This window comes from Diabrotica undecimpunctata, chromosome 6 (genome assembly GCF_040954645.1).
Source record: "Diabrotica undecimpunctata isolate CICGRU chromosome 6, icDiaUnde3, whole genome shotgun sequence".
Taxonomy (NCBI): Eukaryota; Metazoa; Arthropoda; class Insecta; order Coleoptera; family Chrysomelidae; genus Diabrotica; species Diabrotica undecimpunctata.
The window spans coordinates 135,441,305-135,468,136 of NC_092808.1; the positions used below are offsets into that span (position 1 = coordinate 135,441,305).

A 26,832-nucleotide genomic window follows, 5' to 3' on the forward strand; every position below is an offset into this window, starting at 1 on the left:
AATGATTACCTCTTAATTTGATTTATTTTATTGAGATAACATTAATACTTTATATTTTTTCAAGAAACCAAAAAAATACAAATATTCAGATATTATTTTCATTCCTGGGAGAAAACAAAAGTAAAAGAGCAAATAAAATATTTAAATGGGTATCCAGCAGCAAGACAAGCAAGCAATGCTATTTAAGCATTATTCCAGATTTCTTAGTCATGGTGCTTCCCATGTAAAGGCATACTGTACTGTGTCTGACAAATATGAGTGACTGTTTACATCACATCACACAGACTGTAGTGTTTACTGCTGAACATAGGTCTCCCTCATTTGTCTAGAGTGTTCTCAATCTTGTGCTTGTTAAATCTGTAAATCTTACTCTAACCCTCTTTATATAGGTCCTATGTATGGGAGGTCTTCCCTTACCACCTATTTTTGAAACCTAGGACGCCACACCATTAGTTTAGTCCACATAGTCAATAATTCTCGCCACATGTCCCACTCAGTTCCTCCTCATATGCATTCCTTTTTCTGGGTCTTATAAGAACATTTGGATCTTGTAGCGTTAATCTCGACATCAACCGCTCCATGCATCACTAAACCACTCTAGACTTTTCCACAGATTTTTTAGTAGGTAAGTATTAAAGTTTCTGCACCATAAGTCCGTACTCGGAGTACACACTGTTCAAAAACCTTTAGACATGTTTGGGGCATGCTTGGGCAAAGGATACAAAGTCGTGTTCCTGCCCCTTTAATCTTAAATCAGTTACAAGAAGCCCTTATAGAGGAATGGGAACATATTCCACAACAGGACATTTCTCATTTGATTTTAGGCATGCCAACGAGAATTCAGGCAATAATAATGAAATTAAAAAACATAAACTACCAATGTTAAATTGAAAGAGTAAAGTAATTTCTAAAAAACATGGAAATAATTTACTGTTAATTGAATAATTTACGCAATTGTGTTTTATAAAATTAGTGCAATATTTTTTTTATCGAAAAATATCAAGTATTATCACAAGAATTTCTAATATAATCATAACTAACGGTTTTAAATGATATAATCATATAAAAATTATTAATTAAACAACTGATTCATTTCATATCAAATGTTTGTATCACACACTTTCTCTTCTTCTATAACATCTTGAATATGTTTTGGTCATAGAGTTGCTGTGACATCCTTAATAGCAAGTTCTAATAATGCTACCCAAGTTAAAAATTACATTTTTGGATGCAACTTTATTTTTATTTGTGCCTATATTAGTTATATCGTGACATATGATACATCATTGGAAAGGAGAGGGGGCAGCGAATATGTTGAAACAGAAAAAACACACAATGCGGCATTGCTGAGAGGGCATTACATAATATCTCCTTTGTTATTGGCCCGATTGGAGTGTGTGATATGTTAAATGAAAGGGAAGGATATCACGAATATATTAAGATAGAAAAAACAAACAAGGCGACTACCAAAAGGGCACTACACAGTGTCTTCATTATTAATGAATGTATGGTTACATATGAGATGTCATAGGGCACTATGGATAAAAATAGTTTGACTAAAAGACAAATTTTGATTTATTGACTTAAAGAAGGCCTCTGGCTGAATACAAAATAAAGAACTGATCTAATCCTAGCACACGAAATAAAAAATGAAAGGGGAGGATATAACAAATATATTCAGATAGAAAAGACAAACAAGGCAACTACCAAAAGGGCACTACACAGTACCTTCATTAATTGAACATATAGAGACATACGAGATATCATAATACACTATAAGTAAAAATAGATTTACTATAAGACAAATTTTGATTTACTGGCTTGAAGAAGGCCTCTGGCTGAATACAACATAAAGAACTGATCTAATCCTAATAGACGACATATCAATAGAAAGGGGCAGATATATTGAATATATTTAGATAAAAAAACAAAAAAAAGGCAACTACTAAGAGGACACTATATGGTATCTTCATTAATAATGAATTATTTATTTATGTTGGTGTATTATATTCTAATTACTTTGATTTATTAACTTTTTTCAGGCATTAGTTTCTGGGTTATTATTTTTTTAATTTCTTTTATGCAAAACACTCTCTTAGGATTAAGCTGTCATTAATTTTCCACACATCTCAGCACAATCTTCCCCTAACATATTCGGTTCTGTCCCATTCCTCCTACTTTATTCTACTGTCTTTATTTTATTTATTGCTTGTTCTAATTCTTCAGGTCTTATTTCTTCCATTTGGTATTCGTTTACTGCTATCTGTTCTATGGTTCCCTTTGTCTTTGTTTCTTCCACGTCCATATATTTCCCTTCATAATATTCTCTCTAAACCTCCCGTATTTCTGTTATATCTGTCTTTATTTGGTTGTTTGTCTTTTACTCCTCTAGGTTCTGTTCTTTTTTTTTTTTCTTCTTATTTTCTTCCAGAAAATCTTCCAGTTTGTTGTCTATAAATTTGGTTTGATTGAAGCCAAAAGACAGGGAACAACAAGAAGAAGAAGGAATAGGCCTGCATAAGGTGGATGGAACAAATCCAGAAAATCAAGATTAAGAATTAAAAACATTGCAACAGATAAAGCAAATGACAGAAGACCAGGAGTGAAATTAATGAGTTAAGGTGGCATCTGTTGCTAGTGCATCCCCTTAATGGGATGAGGAATATGAGAAGAAGAGAAGATAACTTAGCAAAAGGCTAAAGTACTTTACACTTTGAGTTTAGCTATATACTTGCAAAGTACTTAACATAATTATTTATATACATTATATTTTGTTTTCGGAGCTCCTTTTTTGATTACAAATCATTCACAAATCAATAATAATTTTTAGACTTCTATTTTAATCTATCTATGATATGGTTTGTTGAAAGCATATACTTTTGACTTTATTCCCAGCACTTTATCATCTCGCATATCATCTTGAGTTTTGTAGTAGTATTTCGTTATTTATTAGTGATAACTAGAATTAGAATTTTTTCTGTTAATCCAATTCAGTTAAGTTGTATCTGTAATAGAACAATTAATTAAATATCTCAAACCAGCTTTTCGTCAAATGAACTTATTTTTGTTTCAATATTAATGTATATTATGGTCATTTTTTACACAATAGTTATTAAAGTTACTTCACTTATTAAAAAAAATGAAGATAATAAACTTCCATGTTAAATTGTCCTAAATTTAACATATTAATAATTCAGATCCAATTAAAAAGAAAAAAGTAGTTAAATCCATAAATACATTTCTATACCTATTTAATAGTTTCATGAATTATTAACTACAATTCAATAAAACACAAACATATATGTACTATTAATATTACTGGTCAAGGCTGATCAAAAATTTAAACAAACTATGTTAATACTTACCAGAATATGGTAAATATGAGTTGAAAGTATTATATCCAGTATTTCCTATGATTGAGTTGGATGGCCTAGGAGGTAATAAAGGGGCGTTTCTACCACCAGCTACTATTGGGAGACTAACCGAATTCCTCACAGCATGTGAAGAATTTTGCAAATTGTTTTCCTCAAAGGGTTTTGAAAAAGACATTATAAGATTGTTACGATTATTTAAATAGTACTGTTAACTTTCACATCACTACACAACACCAGTTTTTTATAGCATTTGCTGTCTGTAACATTATACACCTCTAGTTCATATTTAAGAATATATAAAATTATTATAAAACTAAACTAATCTCGGTAACAAGTCAACTCTCACTAAATTCAGTTTCAAAGTTTACCTTAACAATGTACATAGATAAATTACACCTAGATTGGTAACAGGGATAGCCAAGGTCAAATCATGTTCGGATTAGGCGCCCATTCGCTTGGTGGCGCTGCTAGTCTCGTTCCTGCACGGAGTGAGTGTGCTGTGATCAAGTCAAAGTTGAGTTTAGACAAATACGGCGCCATATTTGTATTTGTTTTATTTTTTATAATTTAAAATTTTTTGTATAAATAGTGCAAAATCGTACAATTTTCGACGATTTTTTATTATGGAATCGAACACATTACATGGAATAACAATGTAGAGACGAAGAACTGAACAAAAAAGATGTGTTCCAGATTGCATGGATACTACCAAAGAATATAGACGCTTAAGCGTCTATATTCTTTGATACTACGTTTTTAAGTCCAGGACATTATATGGATATGTTTGATAAATGGGTGAATGCTGTTAAGAGCCCTAATTAGAGAATGCTGCAAAAGAAACTATTTATAACAATTTTCGTGTATGCGCTAGTCATTTTAAAGAGGAAGATATAGTCAATGTTGGAAATAGCGGTATTACGAGAACAGCCGTTCCGAGTTTGTTTTTACCAGGACCAGGTAAGAACTATTATACCACTGACCTATATTCTTATTCACATTATATCTGACCTTTTACTATAAAATTAGTTTATAAATTTAACCTAAAATTATATATTATAAAACCAGTCTTACTTAGCTTAGTATTTGAATTATTTGTAGGTGGTGGTTCAACAACTATCTTAAAAAGCATCACCTTAGAGAGGGTTCGGCATAAATTTCTACAGGTGTGCGCCTTTCAAAGTTGGATTAGATTAGCAGACCATGACTACACTATCATGGAGAGGTCTATGAGCTTGCCTGCTTTAAGTATGAGGAGGGATCTGTCCCTCTCTTGTGAGTGAGATTGGTCTTAGAGTACCATATTATAATACCATGGTTTGCCTCATCTATGTACTTTTAATGTTCCATTTTGTAAAACAACCTATGGTGCTAATAGCCCACTGAATAGATACTTATCTTTGTTAAACAACCTAAATGTAAATGTATTTAATATGTCCCTCAATAAATATATAAATATTAGTAGAAGAGTTACTGGTACCATAGAGTTTGGAAACTTAACTGTGTAAAATACTTCATGTTTTTATTGTAACTAGGTAATACTTTACATATTTTTTTATTTTTGTTATGTTATTTTTCCATATTTATTGTTTGTGCTGGATTTTAGAATCATAGAACTAACTGTTGGGTTTATAGGTTTTAAAATGTCATTACATCTTTAATTATATATATATATATATATATATATATATATATATATATATATATATATATATATATATATATATATATATATATTAATGACTATTAATGACTGCAACCTCAATATAAAACTATTATATATATATATATATATATATATATATATATATATATATATATATATATATATATATATATATATATATATATATATGTATGTGTACATGCATGTGTTTGTGTACATAATATATTTTTATTTCACATTATTTAATTTTATTATCTTAAAATACTGTGTACTTAACCACTAAGTTGTAACACTTAATCGGCTTGTCCCGTATATTAGCCTGCATCCACATAGACAGCGGTAAGGCATTCAGAGTTATGAATAAATAAATTTGAATGTGTTGACAGGGATCTTTCCTATTCTGTTGATGACAGGGATGGGATGTCTGATCTTAAGATGACATACTGGTGAAAAAATCTGTTGATTGTAATTGTGTTTGTCATTTCAGGCATAAAAACATTATTATCCTCTGTTGTTTGGAGTTTATACTGAGCAAATAAAGTTACTATATCAGGTTTTAGCAAAGCTTACATTCTGGGTGAAAACTTTAAGCATACCTTAGAAATAAATTATTTACCTTATCCATTGTTCTTTTTTTTTGTTCGTTTTTTCTATTTGCTATCATTCGGTTATTCCTCATTCTTGGGTTTTCTTTTTGCAAGAAGCAATATTTTGCTAATCTAATCAAAATCATAATTTTGTTGATAACCAGAATATTTTTCTGGAACTCATTATGATTCTGATTATAAGAATAAAAGTATTATCATATAAATATATAACATATAGTATGAGTATAAATGTATATAAACTTCTTTCTAGAACTAAATCATTTAATTGTTCTGTTTCCAACTTAGCAGGGTCCTTGAGTTCTCTCTTTCTGTGAGTAGAACGCCAGACTGTAAGAGTTTTCACTGACCACTGATAGTGTGTGTTATTGCATTAGGATGAAAGTACTACAAAAAACTCAGAATGTCTGATGGCTGTCTGTTGCTTATTAGGCTTTAATTTGACATTAGAATTACAAAAAAAATATTTAAATACTGACAAGTTCCTGTCACAACATTTAGAACACTAAATTATACTACATTCACCTGTCCCTATTTTTGAACAAAATATTGCAACTATTTTGGTTTATTTTTAGCTCCAGCTGATTTACAGCTAGAATGAAAATCTGAATTTTCCAATCTTGGTTCATCATTATCATCAGGTTTTTGAACAGGTAAATTTTCTGTCTCATCTGGTATTTATTTAGTAGTGGAATTCTCTAGTGTGTTATTTGGACCTTCATCATTATCTTGATTCAATAATATAACAATTCAACAGTAAACTTCTTATATAGTGCAGAGCACATGGTAAAGCAGTTTTCCATTAAGTGAATTCTAAATTTTTGGTTTTCTATGCTAGATTCACCAATTTCCATATAACTCATTGTATTTTTCGACTTAACCATTTTCTTCATGATTATATGGTGTTGTTCTACTTGAATATATTCCTTTAGAGTGTAGATAATTAATAAATTCTTGTGAAGTAAAGCTAGTTCTCCTTGTTAGATTTGATATATACCGTCATTCTATATAAACCAAATAGTGATTTAATCTGTAATTGGTTAGAATTGCTTTTCTACCAGATAATGTCTGCATTTTTTTAAATACTTCAACTCATTTGCTTTTTTTTCAATTGCATAATGTTTTTATTCAGAATCTGTGAGGGTATGTGTGAAAAAAGCAATTGGTTTTCCAGATTGATTGCTTCGCTTATGTAATCGTAGATTAATTTTTTAAAAGCATGTACTTATCTTTACCTTCTAGGGATTTATCTTTAGATTCATTGCTTTCTAAAAAATTCTTGAATGTTATATACTTACTAATGTTTGAATTCTTTGGTGGAAGTTTGACAGTTTGGACCAGCCTCTAGTTTATCTGGTCTAAAGTACTTCCCCATTGTAAATTTATGCGAATAAAATTGTAGTAAAATGTCTTTTGCAGAATTAGGCTTTTATTCACATAAAACTTGATAAGAATGACAAAACAATTATTTAAATACTGACCCGTTCTTGTCACAACATTAAGAAAACTAAATTATACTACACATGGCTTGTATTATTAATATTTCTTGTAACACATATAACATTTCTTGTAACATTTTTATAAATAAAGATTTTATTCTATATTTTATTCTGTAATTTTTTTAACCACTTTGGCATTTTAATGTAATGGAAAATAAATATAGTCCCAACATAACAAGAAAACCCAAAAAGTATACGAAAAATATTTATTATCGTATAGGATAAGGATTTTTCTTGTTATTTTAGGATTATATCGATTTTCCTTTACTTTAAAATGAGTTCACAATCCTAGGTAATATTACTAAACTTTTGAATTTAGCGCCATGTATATATAGTTATGCGCCCGATCACTAGGTGATGCGCCAATCATTGTTTTATTCCTTAACACGGAAGTTTCAATGCTAGGTGGTAGTGTGCTATGACAATGTAAGTGAATGTAAAAATGACGTATAATAAATATTAATGACGTTTCTTCAGACACTGTTAATGACAGGTAAAAAAAAGAAGAAGTAAAGGTCAAAATCCACAAAACAGTTAAATTGGAAAAGATGTTTTATGTTGGAATACGACCTGACCAATGAGGACCTTTATTGTGCAGAAAAAATCAAATTTTATAAATATATCCAGCATCGAGTTAGAATCTAGTCGAGTTCGAGAATCATCGAGTTAGATTCTAACTCGATGATATCCAGCAGGAAGCCTGAATAACGCAGCACTGTTTCTCATACTGGGCAGTGTTGGTTGCGCATCTATCGTATTTTTTTTTAATTTTAAGACTTTTTTAACAGTTTTTCAGTGCAATAGTATTTTACTACTTTTGTCTCATACTATGAGATAGTATACATAGTATGTACCTATTTATTTATTCAAATATTTTGCTTTCTTTGATCTGTTTGATTGTTTTACAATTAATATCTTTGTTTCACTCTATTTGGGGTCAAGTTCATCGTATAGATTTTTATAAGTTTCTACTTTAGTTTTTGTCACGATTAATTTTGGTTCCTTATTGATAAGCTTAAAATTTTGAAAATCTTTGTTAGGCCAATTTTCTCGTAACTCTTTATATAGTTTTCTTTTATTATTCTATTTATTTTATATTATGTTAGAACGCCTTTCCTTAATACTAACTCACTTTTTTCTCTTTTGTAGATCTTTCATACTTTTCCCTGTGCGCCATAGATGTCGTGATCCATGTCAGTTGTGAACTTAATCCAAGGTTCTCTTTTTATTGCCTTTGGTCGTGAATTCATTCTGCTATGTTAAGTATGTAGTAGACATTTGGAAAGAATTGGTGTCTAAAACCGGAAATGACCATCTGGTCATATAAAACGATTATTAGGCCCATGGTCACATAAGCATCAATCGTATGGTGGCCAAAAACAACAAACGACAGCCTACGCCAAGCTACAAAAAGTGCAGCGGCTGGCTTGTTTGGAAATCACAGAAGCAATGTCAACATGCCCCACTCCAGCTCTAGAGGCCATGCTGAAAGTTCCTCCCTTGCAGCTCTGCATAAGGAAGGAGGCAGTAGCTACCACCTTAAAAATGTGACAGACACAAAGAATGAAACCTGGAGATCTAGTTGGCCATCTAAAAATCTTGGAAGATATTCCATTGGATACCTACTAAGTACAGGCCGACAGATACCATGCCAGTCAAATTCAACTTTGAAACACCCTTTGAAGTGGTTATAAAAAACTACCAAATGAGCAAAAGAGTTTAACTGAAACTGGAAGGTTTACTCGTACGGTAAACGGATGGATCTAACATAGATAAAAGGGCAGGAGTGTGAGTTACTGAGCCCATTTTCAGGCTATCCAAATATCTTGGAAACGTCCCAACTATCTTTCAGGCAGAAATACATGCTATAGGCATTAGTGCCCAAGAATGTCTGAACCGAGACACTCGTAGGACAACATTCTTTATTTTATCAGACAGCCAAGCCGCCTTAAAGCTCTAAAGTCATTTACTTACGAGTCAAAGTCGGTTTGGGACTGTAAACAATCCCCCAAGAAGCTGGCGGAATGCACAAAGTAACTTTGATGTGGATGCCAGGTCACAAGGGAATTGCAGGAAATAAGGAAGCTGATAAACTCACAAAAGAGGTGGCTAATACGCTATTCCGGGGTCCAGAACCCTTCTGTGGACTATCGAAAAGCCACATAGGAAAGAAACTCAATGAACTAAGATTACATTGGTTTAACACACCAGGACAAAGGCAAGCCAAAAGGCTCATAACAGTATCGCCTACTGCAACAAACTGCCTTCTATAAGTAAAACAGATATCAAAATGGTCACTGGCCTTCTCAGTGGTCACTGTGTAGTATTTTTAAATTCTTTGATATGTATTGAAATCACCCCGTGTATGTTAAAACACCGAAATATTATTTCAATCATCTTTGCGTCGCCGAGTTGATATAAACACATTTTACAGTTTGTTTATATATCACAGATGCATATTCTTTGGTATTTTCTTTGATCGTTTTCCGCTTAATATTGCGTTTCAAATAAATATTTATTTAGATCGCTGAGAAAGTATTGCGCGGAAGAGAATTACATCACTCTCGCTGAGGCCGCTGTCAGGGGCAGTTGGTTTCAGATTAGTCCAAATTTTTCGTCAAATTTGTAATGTTTTGTGTTTTTTCGTCTTATGTTGTGGAAAATATGTAGTGAGCAGTTAATAGTTACAGTTTTAAGGAGGTTGGGGAGAATCTTTGAAAAGTGAACACGCTGTGGGTGTCGGCTTCCAGAAGCCGGAAAAATTGTTGAAAATCGTGAATTATACTCAATGTAATGTTTCAGTTTTGAAAGAGTAATGACTGTTTCTAATTATCTAAGAGATTTGTGTCGTCTACAACAACTTCGAATGATAACCACACGTTTTCATTTTGCCCAGCAACTTCCATCCTCGTTTTGTTTGTCCCTGGTTGTCATCATAGGATTTTTCGTAGTTTGGAGATGAATTTGTTCGTGTGGCAGAGAGTGTAAGCCCAGTTTCCACCCCCAGAAATTTTAGTAAGTCCAGTTCCTAACCCCAGAAATTTTAGTGAAATCCAGGTAACTTTTGTGTTTGATTTTTAAAGGAAAAATAAACATTTTCTAATAATAATTGCTTTCATAACAATTTAAGAAATTGTAATAATTAAAATTGTAGATGCTAGGGTGTGGTCTAGGTCTAGCTGCCATATTATTTGTTCAGTTTTAAAATTTAATATTGACATCTGACTTACATGAAAATATATTAACTTAATTTCTGATTCATCGCCAGAATGCTGTGTATTAATAAAACGAATAGTTGAACAAAAAAAAACTTGTAATATCTATTAAAATGTAACTTACAACTAACCTTAAACTCTGGAACTGGCAGCCATGTCACAGTATAAATGTTGTCTATACTGTGGCCATGTCCTAACCTCCTACTTGGCAGATTGCTAACCCAAAGAATATCTTAAATAAACATTGGTAACAAAATACATAACAAGATACAGCTTTTTTTTCTTACCGTTTACCATTTTCTTCTATTAAAGTAAAATAAAAAATATAATTTAGTATATAAACTTTTATTTTAATAAACATTCCGATCATTATAATATTATGCAGACAAATAAATTGTTTTAATGCAAAGCCCACAGTAAAATTTAAAAAATAACTAAATCCTAAAAACATAGCATTATCTGATTAACTATTTTATCAGCGCATTTTATTCATATAAATATTACGAAAGCTTCTTTTGAGCGTATGAGTATTTAACGCTGATGACTTGATTCCAAATACGAATTAGTTGGAAGTGACGTCACTTGAGATTGAAAAACAGTTGTTTAAGAGCCACGTAAAATATCCTCAAAACAAATAACGTAGTTTGACGTACACATGAGATAATATAACCAATACGAACATTAAACATCCAAGTTACCTGCAAAGATTTAAACATAACATCTGGCAAGAAGCGTTGACAATTATTATGAATCAAGGTATACGTAGTTGTTTCTAAATTAGGAGCAAAGAAGAATAATAAATTCTGTGTTTGATAAAGATGATATTTTCCTACAAATATTCCTTTGAATATTAAACAGAACCGAATGCGAAATGAATTTTCGATACTCTAAAAGAGATCGGAAAAGTCTGTTGGCAGAAAGAGGACTCGTTTAATGTGTATAAAAAAATATGACAATAAGTGGATATGATAAAGTCAATACACAGGTGCCTGAAAGTATGGTATGACACAAAAAATATTAAAACTTTAGAATCGGGTTTAACGATTTTCGCGTGGCAAAAAGCTAAAATTAGTCTAACTAAATTGAAAATATACACAATTTCATCAGTCTAAGCTTAATATGCATCTAATAGACGTAAAACTGAATAAAACCAGATATATTAATGTACTACTGACGAAGATTACTGTAACTACACGGTAGAAATGTATTGAATTCAAGAAGAAAAAATGAGAAAAGGATACTAGATCCGGCGAGACATGCATATGCGATATCATTCAATTTATGCGAATTAAATCAAAGCATAAACACAACTAAATATGGAATATAGACAAAAATTCACATATATTATATATATATATATATATATATATATATATATATATATATATATATATATATAATAAATGGTACAATTTTACACGGTACTGGAACCTGTCCATTTGTCACGTGAGAAAACGTGACTCTCTACAAACTTGAGATGATATTCCTGACAACCATTTCGTATTAATTAATGCCAACTAAGATAACTAAATTAAAGCTAACAGAAAAGAAACAAAACTAAGACTACTTTTTTAAAATATGTGAAAAGTTTAAGTGATTAGAATTTATCTTGAGCAAATAGTATTTCTATGATATTCAAAATAACTATTATCACAACATAATGTCATTGTTTGTTCTATAAGTCAGTCAGAAGTTAAGCGACTACGGAGCTAGAAGGCGTTTGATTCAAACCACAGGTGCCGTCTCCTCTATATACCCTATAGTATCCTTGCTCGCCCCAGCTTTTACCCCAAGAATTTTTAACTATCCAAAACGGAAGAGTTTTGTTAAACATGGGATAATCTGAAAAAATAAAATACATTCTAGGTTTACAGTTTTTTTTATAAAAAAATAGATATGTTACAAAAGTTTGGGAAAAATTTATTTTGAGCATATTATTCTTAAAGTAAGAAACTTTTTGTAATCATGGAAAAAATAAGTCAAAATTTTAAACTATAGTTTTGAAGGTTATGTTAAAAACAACATCATTCAATAAGTCAAGGTTTCATATACTAAGGATGGAACATATTGATATTTTTTATGTAGCTGAGACAACGGAAATGACGTCAGATTACTAGCTACAACGTCAGACGTGGTGAATTTGACAGGTGATTAATTATTTCCCGATATTTTAATGTTAAACAGTTAATGTGCTAAGTCAATAATTTAATGATTCTTTCTGGTAAATTAATAAATTCGTTAAATTTTTAATATTTTACATCCAGTCACTTCAGTGGCGTGCGATGAGCAACTGCGTACCTTTAAAATATGTTTTATATATTATTATGTTATAAAAATAATATTTTTTTAATTTTACAATGTTACACGTCATTACATCTTTTATTCAAATGTAAATAACAATGAAAATAAATAATTATTATACATATATATGTACCAAACGAATTTTTTTTCGTACACCACTGACCTTCCGGAAACCAGATCGGCCATTGTTACTAGCTAGTTTGGACGCAAGTATTTATTCAAAGGTTCCATTCTTAGTATATTATATCGATGATTAGAGCGTACCAACCTTCAAACACCACATGTCAAAATTTAAACTCATCCAGACCATTAGTTTTTACAATGCTTTAAGTGACACTAATATTTTTATAGTCTTCAAAACAAATCTTAATTTCGTGTATGGATAAACTTTTTTCCCTGATAATAAAAATACTATTTAAGTAAAACAAAGCATTAATAAAATATTATTCTGAGTCTGCTGCATTGGAGCAATGATATGGTGATTTAAAGCACATTTGTATAGTACCAAATTATAGTGACCATCATGGTCGCTTAAACTTAGCAGTTATCCAAGAAAACATCAAAAAGTCTCAAAATCGATTTCGTCAGTCACAAATTGAAATCGCGCGAGAAAGCAGAAGCTTATTACTGGGAAATATACCAGAAATATGGAGAAAAGCTAGAGTTAGTTATCTTCCCACTTTCGTTCCATTCGTTTGTATCCATTTATCCCTACATTCCCACAGTAGTGATAAAGGATACACTACAACCTAATTTCCTAAGCCCTAATAACCTTACATCATTCGCTTTAAAAACTGAAAAAAAAAATTGAGAAATAGAAATCTATGATTAAGGATTGAAACAGATGGGGTAAATAGTAATAGACAAAGAAACCTTTTCCATCTCAACGAGAAAATACTATCCATAAAGAAGAAGTTGCCATCCAACGGCATCAGAAGATAGTAATTCATCATTTTACATTTGTTGCATCAGAAAGCTGTGTTCAAAGAGGGTTCCGAATTTGCTTACAGTCGATCAAAAAAAAAACAATAAATTGGCGATTCAGAACGTTATTTTCAGGGTTTTCAGGATAATAAACCAGAGATTTTTTTCCATCTGTAACAAGGAAGTATGTGTTGTTGAGTTGTTGGTCTCCCATCGGACTCACTCTCAGAAGATGGATAGGAGAACGTCCTAACCCATTCTAGGACCAACGGGTAGGAGGGAAATAAAGTGAGAAATCCGTCGAACCGGTCCTTGAAATAAAGGAAGTAGAGTACTGTAAAAATCCAATCAGGCGGATGGTTCAATGGACAAGCGAATATGAGGAATAAATACCTTCCAACTATACAAATCCTTGGGAGTAGTTGTGATATTCCCAGCCCTATTCAGGCTGGGATGGCGATCAAGCATCCTAATAACTCTCTTCAAAAAGGGAGACAAATCGGGCCCGGAAAATTTACAGAGGAATTAGTTTATTAATCACAACACTAAAATAAACAACCAAAGTATTAACAAATAAACTGAATGAAATTATAACGCTAGCAGAAGAACAACAAGGTTTTAGGTGGGGAAGATCATGCACCGAGGCTATATTTATAATGAAATAAGTACAAGAGAAATCATTAGAATACAACAAACCGGCATATCTATGTTTCGTGGACCTTAAGAAGGCATTTGACCGGGTCAAATTAAACGACGTTATCCGCTTATTGTACGCAAGAGAGATACATCTAGGAATATTCAAAACAATCGAAAATATCTACCAAAACAACATAATAAAAGTAGAAAAAAAAGTGGAAGAAGAACTAACCGACCCTATTGAAGCTGGCAATGGGATAAGACAGGGAGATTCCCTGAGTTCTCTATTGTTCAACCTGATTATGGATGAAATAATAAAAAAAAGTAAGAACTTAAAAAAGGATAAAAAATGGGAGAAAAACAATTTAAAATAATTTGCTATGCAGACGACGCAATACTACTCTCTCAAAGTGAAGACGATTTACAACGTATGCTACACCAATTTAATATAACCGCCAGAAAATTTAACACGTTAATTTTCGCAAAAAAGACAAAATGCATGGTTACAACAGCAACTTTACTAAGATGTAAATTGGAGCTGGAAGGTCAGATAATAGAACAAGAGATGGAGTTTAAATATCTAGGCATCACATTATATAGCTACGGAAAGCTCGAAACTGAAGTGGAAGATCAAGTGCATAGAGCAAACAGAGCCGCAAGCTGCCTGAATGAAACAATGTGGAGAAATAAAAATATCGGGAAAGAAATGAAAGGCAGAATTAACAAAACAGTCATCAGAACAATAATGACATACGCGGCAGAGAGACGACCTGACACAGAAAAAGATGTTAGAAATAGCAGACATCAAAAATTGATGGCGAGACACTATGGGACAGAGCTAGAAATACAGATATACGACGTAGATGCAAAGTGGAGAACATAAAGAACTGGGTAAAAAGTAAAAGAGTAGAATGGAACGATCATATAAACCGAATGACAACAAATAGAGTAGTAAAGACGGGAAGAGACAGTTCCCCAAGAAGAAGACAATTATTAGGAAGACCACGGAAATGATGGAACGACAACTTACTGGAGGCACATTGAAAAACAGACAGAGTCATGTCTAAATAAAAAGAAGAAGTAGAATATTGTTTCTTGAACGTTCCTTAATATATTTTCAATATCTTCCAGATTTCTTCAATACCTTCCTCTTTGCTTTGTTTTTCATATAAAAACTAATATAAAATGTAATTTTATAGCAATAAATTGTGGCTTAATCCCATATAAATATAATATGTTGCCAACATATTTCTTCTTTCCTTTCGTATCACATAGCTTTACTGAGCTCATGCTTTTCTTCGAATTCAATTTGTTAGCTCTTTTTGTGTGCCGGTGTTCTTTTGCAGTGATTAAAAAGACAGCTCATCTTGAGTTCAGTCAAACGAGTAATTATATATACTCTATACCACACTATCATATAAGACAACGAAGGTGTCGAAATAACACCCGACAGAGTTTAATTGTAAAGAAAAGGATCTGCATCTAATCAAAATATATATCTTAGCGTTAAGAAATATGAAACCCCTCATCAAATGCACCAAAAAGTACAATACGGATTCTAACCAACGGACAGAAGATGGCGGGTACACAAAAGCTACAAATAGAGTAAATATTCGAAAAACCTCATCAATAATGTACCATTACCCTGTAGCTTCTTCAAATATTAAGTTAAAACTTATACTTTCTTATAACTGAGTTTACTTATTGGAATGAGTTAAAAGTTAATATTTTCCAGGACTTTATTTTAAACACAAAACATTCATTTTAGTTAAAACTTATTTTTATTAAAACAACAACATATATAATTAGTAAAATTACGTATAACTATTAAAAACAATCTAAAAAAAAACACAAAAATCAGATCTTTGTTCTTTAAATATCAATAAATTTAAAGTTTCTCAAGTAATTAAATAATGAGCTAACTTAAAATTTAATATTGGAAAATAATCAAAATATATAAAAGGTATCCAGTCCATATGGTTTAAGCAACAATCCCACTGGATGGAGTTTGATTTAAACCACAAGTTCCATCGCCTCTATAAACCCTATAGTATCCTTGCTCGCCCCAGCTTTTACCCCAGGAATTTTTAACGATCCAATAAGGTACTTGTTTCTTTGTAAATTTGGTAGCTAAAAAATATTAACGAGTAATCCACTAGTTATAACCTGAGATCAGAGATGAAATAAAGTTAATGAGAAATTATAATATTGATTTGTTAAAAAAAAAACAACACTTATTCCAAGGCGTGCTCTAATTATTTTTTTCCATAGTTCCACACACTAACACATAGAACATTCTAGTAAAACAATAAAATTGATGCTGACGATCAACATTACCGAAAGTAAAAGCGTGCTGACAATACTTTAGACGTATAGATCAGCTATAGTTATGCGAAAGTGCAGATTTTCAGCGGTAAGTCTAACGTACGGTCTACTTGGAGTACTCTGTATACACGAATGTACACAGTACCATTATGCTTATTACATCATATAAATCATACTTACTATGAACACCATATCCAACTATAAGGACACCATGATCCAAGTTTTTGGGATTACAAAGTACTTTATATGGATGAGATACTCCTCCGGCATAAAACTGCATAGCGTTTGCATTTATTGCAATTGAAATAGGACCGTTTTGAGTTAACCACTTAGCCATATCGGTTTCATCATGGCTTATGTTTAGAGCTCCAGATAATCTAACAACAGCTTCAGTTTTGTTGAAGTGGCATTTTTCGTCTCTAGCTTCGTAAGGATACTCTCTTTCTAATTCAAGACCTCCTAATTTTTCAATAGTCCTACAAAATATTTTGTTATAAAATGTATAGTTTTATACGAATACTACAGATTATTTTTATGTATTTATATTCTGAGCCTAATAGAATATAATGGAAATATGCTTTATTGTCACTGAAAATTGTACAATTTTATGGACAAAACTTAAAAGTCAGAAAATAACAATAACAATTTAAAATTTAATAAAATTACATAAATCGTCAATATCACAAAATAAAAGATAATAGAATACACAATCGATTGCAATATTTAAGTTTAAGTTGCTGCATGTGATACCCAAATATATACAAAAATACTTTGGTTACTTATACATAAACGTACTGTAATTTCTTAGTTATTCGTTAAGAAACTCTTCCACTGAATAATATGGTCTTTCAGATAGATAGGCTTTTGTCATTTTACGGAACTTAAGGAAAGAAGTTGCAGAATTAAGTTGCAAGGGGAGATGGTTGTATAATTTTTTTGCCGAATATAATATAGATTTCTTTACTAACTCAGTGGACGGGATCGGTAAACACAAATCAAAGGTTGAAATTCTGATAGAGTAGTCACGATTAGGTCTTGCTGAAAAAACATATAGGTGTTTACGAATTAAGCAAACAGTTTCTAAAATATATAAAGAGGGAAGAGTTAAAATCCCGTGATTTTTGAAGTAGCTTCTGCAATGTGTTTTTCTACTGAGGTCAAAAAGATACCGTATTGCTCTTTTTTGTAATTTAAAAATAACATCGGATCGGGCAGCTGTACTAGAACCCCAAAAAGAAAGACCATTTCGAAGATGAGACTCGAACAAAGAAAAATATGTTATTTTGAAAGATGCTAAATTGATTTCCTTCGAAACAATCTTATTGCATAGCAGGTTGAAGCCAGTTTTTTACTTAACAAATCGATATGAAGGGACCATTTAAGGTTCCTGTCTATAAAAACACCAAGAAATTGTATAGAACCAACGATACTGATCTGGCTGCTATTAAGAAGCAAGGGTTGAAGAGCTCCTTTATAGAATAATGCTACTGTCTTATCCACGTTAAAAGAAAGTAAATTAAGGTCGGACCAGGTTTTTATTTTAAGTAGATGAGAAGTTATAGTTGCATGAAGAGTTGCAATATTAGAGTTCCTCCAGGTGATACTGATACCAGGTGTCCGGAAATAGCATGTTTGTCAAAATATTTGGTTGGACGTTAGAATGTCCCCCTCCAATCCGCTCTGACGTCAGAAGCCCCACCCACTGACGTCACAAGCCCCGCCCACTGACGCAATAAGCCCCACTCACCAAGGTTGTTATTATCAGTGACAAATGAAACATTCAGCGTCGAGTCAGCTTCGAGGCAGTGCCGACTCAGCTGAAAGTCAGCCTGAAATTAGTGACAAATGTAACGTTCAGCGTCGAGTCGACGTCAACCCAGAGTCGAGTCAGGGCAGGTTTGTGACGTCAGTGGGCGGGGCTTGTGACGACAGTGGGTTGGGTTTGTGAAGTCAGTAGGTGGAGCTTGTAACGACATAGTGGGAATGGAGGAGGAAATTGTCCCACACCCAACCCGCGCAACCTCTACTAGATAGTGAAAGCTCGCCGTGAAACACCCTGTACATTCGAAGTAGATTTAATACACATATATTTACCTGTAAGCATTATCCATCAAACCACCATTACATCCGTCATCCAGTTTATCACAATCGACTAACTCTTGTTCAGAAAATGATTGTAACTTTTTGTATTTAATTGCATATTGTCCTTCAACGTTACCAGTGGTACTAAAAGCCCAACAACTACCGCATGCCCCTTGATCTTTGATTTCCGTAACTGCATTCTTTTCACGCCAGTCAAAAGATGTTGGTAGATCAATTTGCGGGATTTTTGCTTGTTCAAAGGGAATTTCGTTTTCGCTTCGAAGATCAGTCCTATAACCATGAGACATTGAGAACTCTTCAGGTGTCATGTCAGCGAACTTAGTAATTTTATATACGGCCGTTCCTAGAAAAATATTTTAAGAAATCAGATAACAGCAAAATTTGTTTTTCAAACTATTGAGAAAAGTAAGAAACAATTGCTCATTCTTTTAATTATATCAAAAAAATGAGAAATGCTATAAAGTTTTATTCTTTTTCAGTAGAAAATATTAATTAATATTTCGTTGTTTGGTCCATATTGTTGGAATGTAAGTAAAATTAAATACCGTAGATTAATCATGTTCTCACCGTACCCCTAAGCTCTCTCTAAGTTGGACAAGTTTGCACCAATTTTTCGGAACTGTTCGGTTTATATAGATTATATCATCGAGTGTTTGTTTTATTTGCTTGATGGTTAAGAGATGAGAGTTCGTTGGACGTAATTTAAGAAAAACTAGTCAATATCTGCGATATTTTTGATGTCAAAATAAAAAGCAGGAGCACTTAAACCTTCTACTAGCCTTCAACTAGATATTTAATTAAGATATAAATATATGTAAGGTTTTTGTATTGCCTTATATTCATAACAATAATTGTAGTTAAAGATTATCCAAAGTTAATTGAAAATTGAACTTTTACGAGGAAGTTCAAATATATTATTTAACAGCGAGACAAAGCGTTGCCAGATGTTAAATAAATATTAAATTTCTTCATTTTTCATTTTCAGATCTGAGACCAAAGACTGTAAGCAACAATCCTAAAAATGGTTGTAAGATCAATTTTATACTGATTGTTTCAAGATTTTGTTCTAATAAAAAAAATATATAACTGCAATTGTACTTGAAAGCTTCTTATTAGTTCAGTTTTAATTTTCAGTTAGTTAGTTAGTAAGTTTTTTATGTTCGGCAACGTCGACTAGGTAATTACAGGCACTAGGTAATTTTTTGGATAGACTTTAGTTCTCATTACACATTAATTTAATCAAAATCTAAAATATAGGTACTCACCTTGCTCGTACTTATTTAGCAAATAAATAAGTTTCAGATTATCTTTAAATACTCCAAAACGATATATATGTTCTATTACATTCATATATTTCTTGTCGTACTTAGCCACAAAATGTTCAAATACACTTGATAATATTGCTTCATCGTTTTCTAAAATACAAAAGTATATATATAAGAAGGTTAAATGTGTGTATATTCATGCAAATCATTCATAACTTAAGCCAGTTCTCTACTAAAATCACTTATATAAAAATATGTGATAGGAAATGAACATGGGAGTACAAGAAAAGGATAAAAATATTAATGTGGGAGAATTATAATCAACGAAACATACTGCAACTAAATAGATAAGGAAGGAGTTATGGCTAAACATGGATATATCACTTCTTCTTCTTCTTCTTGATGTGCCTAACCGTGACGAATGTTGGCGATCATAATGGCAATCTTTATCACACCACTCAATAAATCCATGACTTGACATAAAGATGGCGCCAAAATACACACGTCACTTGTCGAAACTTGGGTTTACTACGAGAGTAGTTGTTTATAAGGTACAATAGTTAAAGTGGCACTACTTGTGCAATTTTTAGAACAACCAGAAATTCTCAATCTCATTGTGATGGAAAAAACATTTTCTACGAAGCAATAATTTGATCATTGTAATTTGGACCTTCTCCGTCAGAATTAATGAGTGGTATGCTAGTTGTACATTTAGAAAATTTGATGAATACTCAAGTTACCCAAATTCAACAAACACATTCACATGAACAAACTGTCAATACGTCATTTGTCAAAATTATATACAATGATACTGAATGCTCTGTTTGTCCAGTATTTGTCCCAGAAAATATAAAGTCTACAAAATCATATTGTTCGATTATAAATTGAAGTTGAGTGAACCTGAAGATATCTGTTCAATTAACTCAGTCCCAACTGTATAGTAAATTCAGTAATTAATTTTGGGCTATGTTGGTGAAATTTTGAATTCCACTGGAAGTAGTTTCTTCTTCTCGTAGCACTAAAAGCCGGGGTGAGTCTTGGCTGACTGCACAATCTGCTTCCATTTCACACAGTTGTGCATGGTAGTTGGCTCGGTGGGTAGCCCCATTGTTCTTAAATCTGACCATATGTTATCTCTCCACCGCATTCGTGGGCGGTCTAAACGTGTTCTCCCTGTCGGAGCCTCCTGCTAAATTAACCTGGCAAGGCGAGAAGTATACTCGGTTCGCTATTCCCAGTTCGAACTGTCTAGTGAATTTAGTAATTATTTTTTTGCGAAGTTAGTTACTTTTTGACAGACTAAAAGTGGCTGGAAATTACTATACAACCAAGCACACGTACTCATAGGCAATATTAATAGTAAACAAACTAAATAGTAAATAAAATAGAACTTTGCTAATTACCGACAATCAATATTTATTTATCTGCACCATATAATAAATAGAATATATACTACCCAAAATTTGATGGGTTTAGTACACACTTCCACTATTTGGAATAATTCTTCTTTTTTTTTAAGCAGAATTGCAGAAGTCTGCAATAGTAGCATACTTGAGCTATTAATACTGAGAAGTAGGAATTGTTGTGTTGTAGGTTTCCGACAATGAATCTGTCAAAATGTGTCCGAGCTAAGCGAATGGAGTTTACTACATACAATGGGTAAAGAGCGCGAACTAGTCGTAACCATAAAACATCGCAAACTAAAATACGTGGGCCATATAATGCGCAATGAACAACGATATGACCTACTTCTGACCATACTTCAAGGTAAAGGACTTTTCAGGGCAGCAGTCAACAAAGTCAGAATAGCCATGTTAGTGTAAACATCCGTAACGGATAGGCACCATAAGAAGAAGACATAGCCAGTCCATCTTAGGCACTGAAATTTAATTTCTTAGACATCACTAAAGTTATAGATCTGTTAGACTTCGGCACTTGTTCTCATTTGGTATTGGTTAGTATTCCTTTTCATTGCTTTTGTTAGCGCCCACTTCTCACAGCAAATGGCCAATACTGATTGTAACTTAAAACTAAACAATTATTCACATGCAGTTTATCACTAAAATGAAACTGCTAAACAACTACTTAGATCGACATAAAAGACCCTTAGAAAAACTACTGGCAAAACACTTACGAGATAGAGTGAGGAGCAGCGTTATCAGCCCTCTGTGTAACATCCATTATGTTGTAAAACGGTCTAGAGTCAGAAAAAGAGTATGGAGAGATCACGTTGATAGAATCGGTGATATTAGACTTGCAAAGAAAGAGAAACCAAAAACCAAAGCAGACCCCTAGAAGACCCCCCAAACGCTGGTACGAGAGTTGCACATCGGAATTCCAACTTAGGCTACAATTAAAAAATGACATTGTCTTAAAATACGAAGAAGAATAAAACTACATCAATTAAAACAACAAAATATATATTTAAATATCTATTTTTGAAATTTTATAGTCGTTTATAGATTTGTAGGTACAAATGGAAGGTTTTTAATCAAAATTAATAAATATACACTTCCATTATTCATGGATACACTTCTTTTTTTTAGTGATAGGAATTTTTGTGTGGTAAGTATCAGATTTCGGCTCAAAATATTCCCAAGTTCAGTAAATCAACTATATCAGAAGGCAGTATATTCATCTCTTTGTATTAATATTTGTCAATATTCATCAAGAAAGCTATGTTCAAGGTAGATGCTGTGTTTGTTCGCAGTAGATTGAAAATATAGCGTAGAAGCTTCAGAGCATAGTTCGCCACTGTTGTGCAATAAACATGCTTTTGCCGAAAAATATACGAAACATAGATCTTTACTGCGAAATCTTATCGGCGCTCAAGGGCGGACAGTATCAGATGAAAATCATTCAAATCGATCAAAGAGCAAATACCATTTATTTGATTTCTTTGAAAAGGGAGAGTCATCAATATTGAATACTGAAAAGTGCCATAGTGCAAAAGTGAAATATTGAAAGTGCCAAAAAGATCAGAAATGAATAAGAAAAAATTCTGTTTGATCAAAAAAAAAATGACAAAAAGACTTTCCAAGTCTAATGTTTACCGACAACTATAGACGTATAATACAATATAGACTGACTGGTACAATACAGTTATGTTCTCTGTCTCTCATTGGTTATTTAGGTCACGTGGTCGATAAACCTGGCAAATTAGAAAGAGATGCAGTTTTCTTGGTTTCACTGGGGGAACGGGTTGGTATGGCAATGATCAGTTTATCTTATATTATATGTCTATGGCGACAACTGTCCCTTTAGAGACAAATAATGAGGTAATTGGGAAAAAATTATGAAACGTAACATATGAGTTACAGTATACATGTTTCAAAACTCTAGAATATTTTCTTCCAGAAAAAGAAAAGACATAAGAAGACGACCCCCATCCATTCAATGGCACTACAACCAAGTCAGGCCTTGGCCTCCTTCATTGGTCTACCAAACGAAGAAGAAGACCTATTGACCACAAATTCAATATAACTCTTCCCTAAATCAAGAGGAACTAAGCACAGGGCAAAATGTATATTGGACGGACATGGACAAGAGACTGATGTATTGCGCAGAATAAGCGGGGATGAGCTCAGACTCATAATAGGCTCGTTTATCGGATATTTGCCGGTTAAGGGACACCTGAATACACTGACGCTGTTACTACTTACTGAACCTGTATACTAGAGTTTGCAGACTAGCTATTTTTCTTAAAAAAAAAGAAAGTACACCCGAATATAAGAAGGGGAGGACCTAAGGACCCCACTTTCGACAGAGTTCTTCATTGGATCAAAGAAAATATATGCACCACTTTTTAACACTCTAGGTTTCTTTTTTAATTTAAGAAAAATAAATGGCTTCATATAAGAAACCCTACTAATTTCAAATCCAATAATGTCCTTCTTTTCACTAATAGGAACCAATGTACCAAATTTCAAGACTCTGGAACTTTTCCTTTAAGATTTATGGCACAGACAGTTGGACGGACAGACGGGCAACGACATTATTTTAATACGAACCTGTGTCGGACCCTTAATAAATCGAAACATACTATACACAAAAGTCATAAGTTTTATTGTTTGAGGCCCGTTTTCCTTAAATCCCTCCTACTATGATGATAATAGTACGTCAATATTTCTATGTATATACTGTACAGCCTTTTTTGAACAATGTATTTCATCTTCGAACATATATATTTTGTATCTGGCTCTTTTTGATGTCAAATAATTTTCATCTTCCATCTCCACAATGAATAAACATTTAAGTAATGGTTTTCTTTTAGTGAACGAAATTAACTACGATGAATGAAAAAAGGTATACGAAGGACTAGAAAGTTATAATCGGACTCATATCAAAGAATTGTGGACGCTTTGACAAAAATGGTAGTAATAAAATATCCCTTCACGATTTTACGTTGCAGGGTTATCGTTATAATCGTCCCAAGAAAAACGGACCTTTATTCATGAAAATGGTGGGGTTTTAGGAGAAAGAGGAAACGAGTGAAACGGGAAAGGGCGTTCCAATAAGTACTTAGCCTACAAAAGAAAAAAACGAAAATTTTGGAAAAGTTGTATCATTTGTATTTTCTTTCGTATGTATTAAAAATCACCCTGTACCTATGTATTAAAACACCGAAGAATATTTTCAATGTATTTCTATTTCCTATCGTACATGTTAAAACACCGAAAAAGTATTTTCAGTCCTTTTTCATCGCTGGAATTGATAATAAACACATTTTAAAGTTTGTTTATATAACACAGATGGGTATTTCTTCGGTATTTCTTTGATCGAGATGCCGCTTTAGGATATTTTGCGAGTCAAATAAACAGGAATTTTTTCGTTTACGCTTTGTTTATACTGAGTTGGGCGAATGAGTTTTAAAAATTATCAATATCGGTGGAGCCTCTGTCAAAGGCAGTTGGTTTGGGTGTTAGTCCGAATTTTTCTTCTAATTCGTAATGTTTTTTCGTTTTTCGCCTATTGTCATGGGAAAATGTGCAGCATAGTAGCCGTGTGGAGTTTAAGCGCAGTTAATGAGGTTGGATTCAGTTTAAAAGATGTCCACATATTTTCGAGAAGTTTTGAAAAGCCAAGCTTTAAAGATTGTAGTTACCCGAAGCCCGATGATCCAGTGACCAGCTTCCATCGTATATTTGTTGTCCCTGGTCATTTCAGACCATTTTGCAGCTTGTGAGATGCATTTGTGTTGTTTTGAATCCAGTTCCAGCCCCAAAACTTTTGAAAGAAATATAACAGTCAGTGATACCAGGTCCTTTTTTTGTTAAATTTTTTTCAAAGTAACAATAGACATTTTTCACTAATAATTGCTTTCATAGCAAGTTCAGAAATTGTAATAAGTAAAATTATAAATATTAGGGATTGGCTAAATGTCATACTATTTATTCTTATAAAGTTTTAAAATTTAATCTTGACATATGACAGTTAGCATTATTTTCTTGACATTTGATAGGTACATACCGACCCGTAAATTTTGAATTTGTTTTGTTCTGTTTTAGAAAGGTTAATCTCAGTAAGTAAGCTCCATTTAAAAAGATATTTTTCATTTGTAATAATTTATTTCCGCTACAAAATGTCGCCCCGCCAGTAATTTGTTTTTTTAAATGTTATTATTATTTGTATTTGTAACTGTTTATGGTACAATAATAATAAATATGTTATTTTTCTGCCTAAACCAAGAGTATTATTTTCTTTAAAAAGATTCTAACCCTTTTGATGTATATTTTAGGAAAGAAAAGCCTATCTTTCCATCCAGATTCTTGTAAGAGGAGTCCGACTTAAATAGATTAGGAACCTACTTGTGTTGTTTTGTCCAGGAAATCCATGTAAGTACCTTTTTGATTTTCTTCCTTTGTAGTTACCCCATTCCAGTCTCCTTGTTATTCACTTATCTACGACCCAGCTCTCCAAACAAACCAAGAGTAGCCGTTTGCAAACGTTCGTCTCTTTTTTTACCCCATCTCGAGCCCAGTAATTTCTGTCCCCAATTTTCAACCCCCTATAAGTAATACCCTATGTGGTAGACAATATAACCGGTAAAAAATGTCGATTTATTATATATAAAAAACCGATGATAAAGAGAAAAATAACCAACACGATGGGCAGACCAAATGAAGGGTCTGATATGAAAATCCCTACATAAAGCCGTCCATATGGCACAGCAAGCTAATAATATTTAGAGTGTCACCATGACCTGACAAAGGCTCAAGGAAAGAGGAGAAGGAGGAGGACGATTTATTTCTCAACATACTCTCGTTTTAGCTCGATACAAGCGATGCTCCAACTTCTTTAACCCGTCTGAAAAGTACGTTTTCTCGAGTTTTGCAAAATAGATCACCGTAGCGGCGATGATCTCCTCATTCGACTCAAATGTCTGCCCAGCGAGTAGCTTTTTCAAGTTTGTAAATAAAAAGAAGTCGCACGGGCCAAATCTGGAAAATCCGGAGGATGGAACAGAGTGCGGTGCGTTGTCATGGTGGAAGAGAACTTTTTCTTCGCCAAATGTGGCCGCTTTTTTCTGCCTTTTGACCAATAATTCGGCATAGTAGAGCCCTGTGACCGTTTCGTTCTTCTCCAGGTAGTCGATGTAGATCACTCCTAGTGAATCCAAGAAAACGGTGGCTATCAGCGTTCCGACTGATACTACACTTTTCGCCTTCTTGGAGCACGCCCGCAGAATGAAGTCTACTGTTTCGACTATTCGGTGGACGCCGATGTGTACTAATAGATCTATGTTTTCTCGACGGTCACGAAACGATGCAGAAATTCCTTTCGATTGTGATTCAACAGCGTCAAACACCACTGAAGTGGTCTCACGGTTGCGCTTGTCGTTCGGAGTGTGGAAACGGAGCACTCATCGCACCGACAGTTTTCTTATGCGCAAAATTTCATATAATAAATGCGGTCAATACGA

At 32.9% G+C, this 26,832-nt stretch overlaps 2 protein-coding genes across 3 annotated transcripts in view; both read right to left on the reverse strand.

Annotated features, from left to right (window-relative positions):
• Positions 1 to 3,720, reverse strand: part of Pex13 (peroxisomal biogenesis factor 13) — a 74,045-nt gene extending 70,325 nt beyond the window's left edge. Inside the window, exon 1 of the mRNA XM_072535478.1 lies at positions 3,366 to 3,720. Coding sequence (XP_072391579.1) covers positions 3,366 to 3,549 — 184 coding nt within the window. The 5' untranslated portion in view covers positions 3,550 to 3,720. The remainder of the gene's footprint in view (positions 1 to 3,365) is intronic.
• A 6,965-nt stretch (positions 3,721 to 10,685) lies between these two features.
• Positions 10,686 to 26,832, reverse strand: part of LOC140443951 (uncharacterized) — an 86,982-nt gene continuing 70,835 nt past the window's right edge. Inside the window, exons 15-18 of one of the 2 annotated variants that reach the window (XM_072535480.1) lie at positions 19,911 to 20,060; positions 18,637 to 18,988; positions 16,723 to 17,018; positions 10,686 to 12,198 (exon numbers count right to left, since the gene is read on the reverse strand). In XM_072535480.1, the coding sequence (XP_072391581.1) occupies positions 12,050 to 12,198; positions 16,723 to 17,018; positions 18,637 to 18,988; positions 19,911 to 20,060 (947 nt within the window). In that variant the 3' untranslated portion in view covers positions 10,686 to 12,049. Of the gene's footprint in view, positions 12,199 to 15,975; positions 16,348 to 16,722; positions 17,019 to 18,636; positions 18,989 to 19,910; positions 20,061 to 26,832 lie in introns of those variants that run through there. The other variant, XM_072535479.1, reaches the window with a different exon arrangement.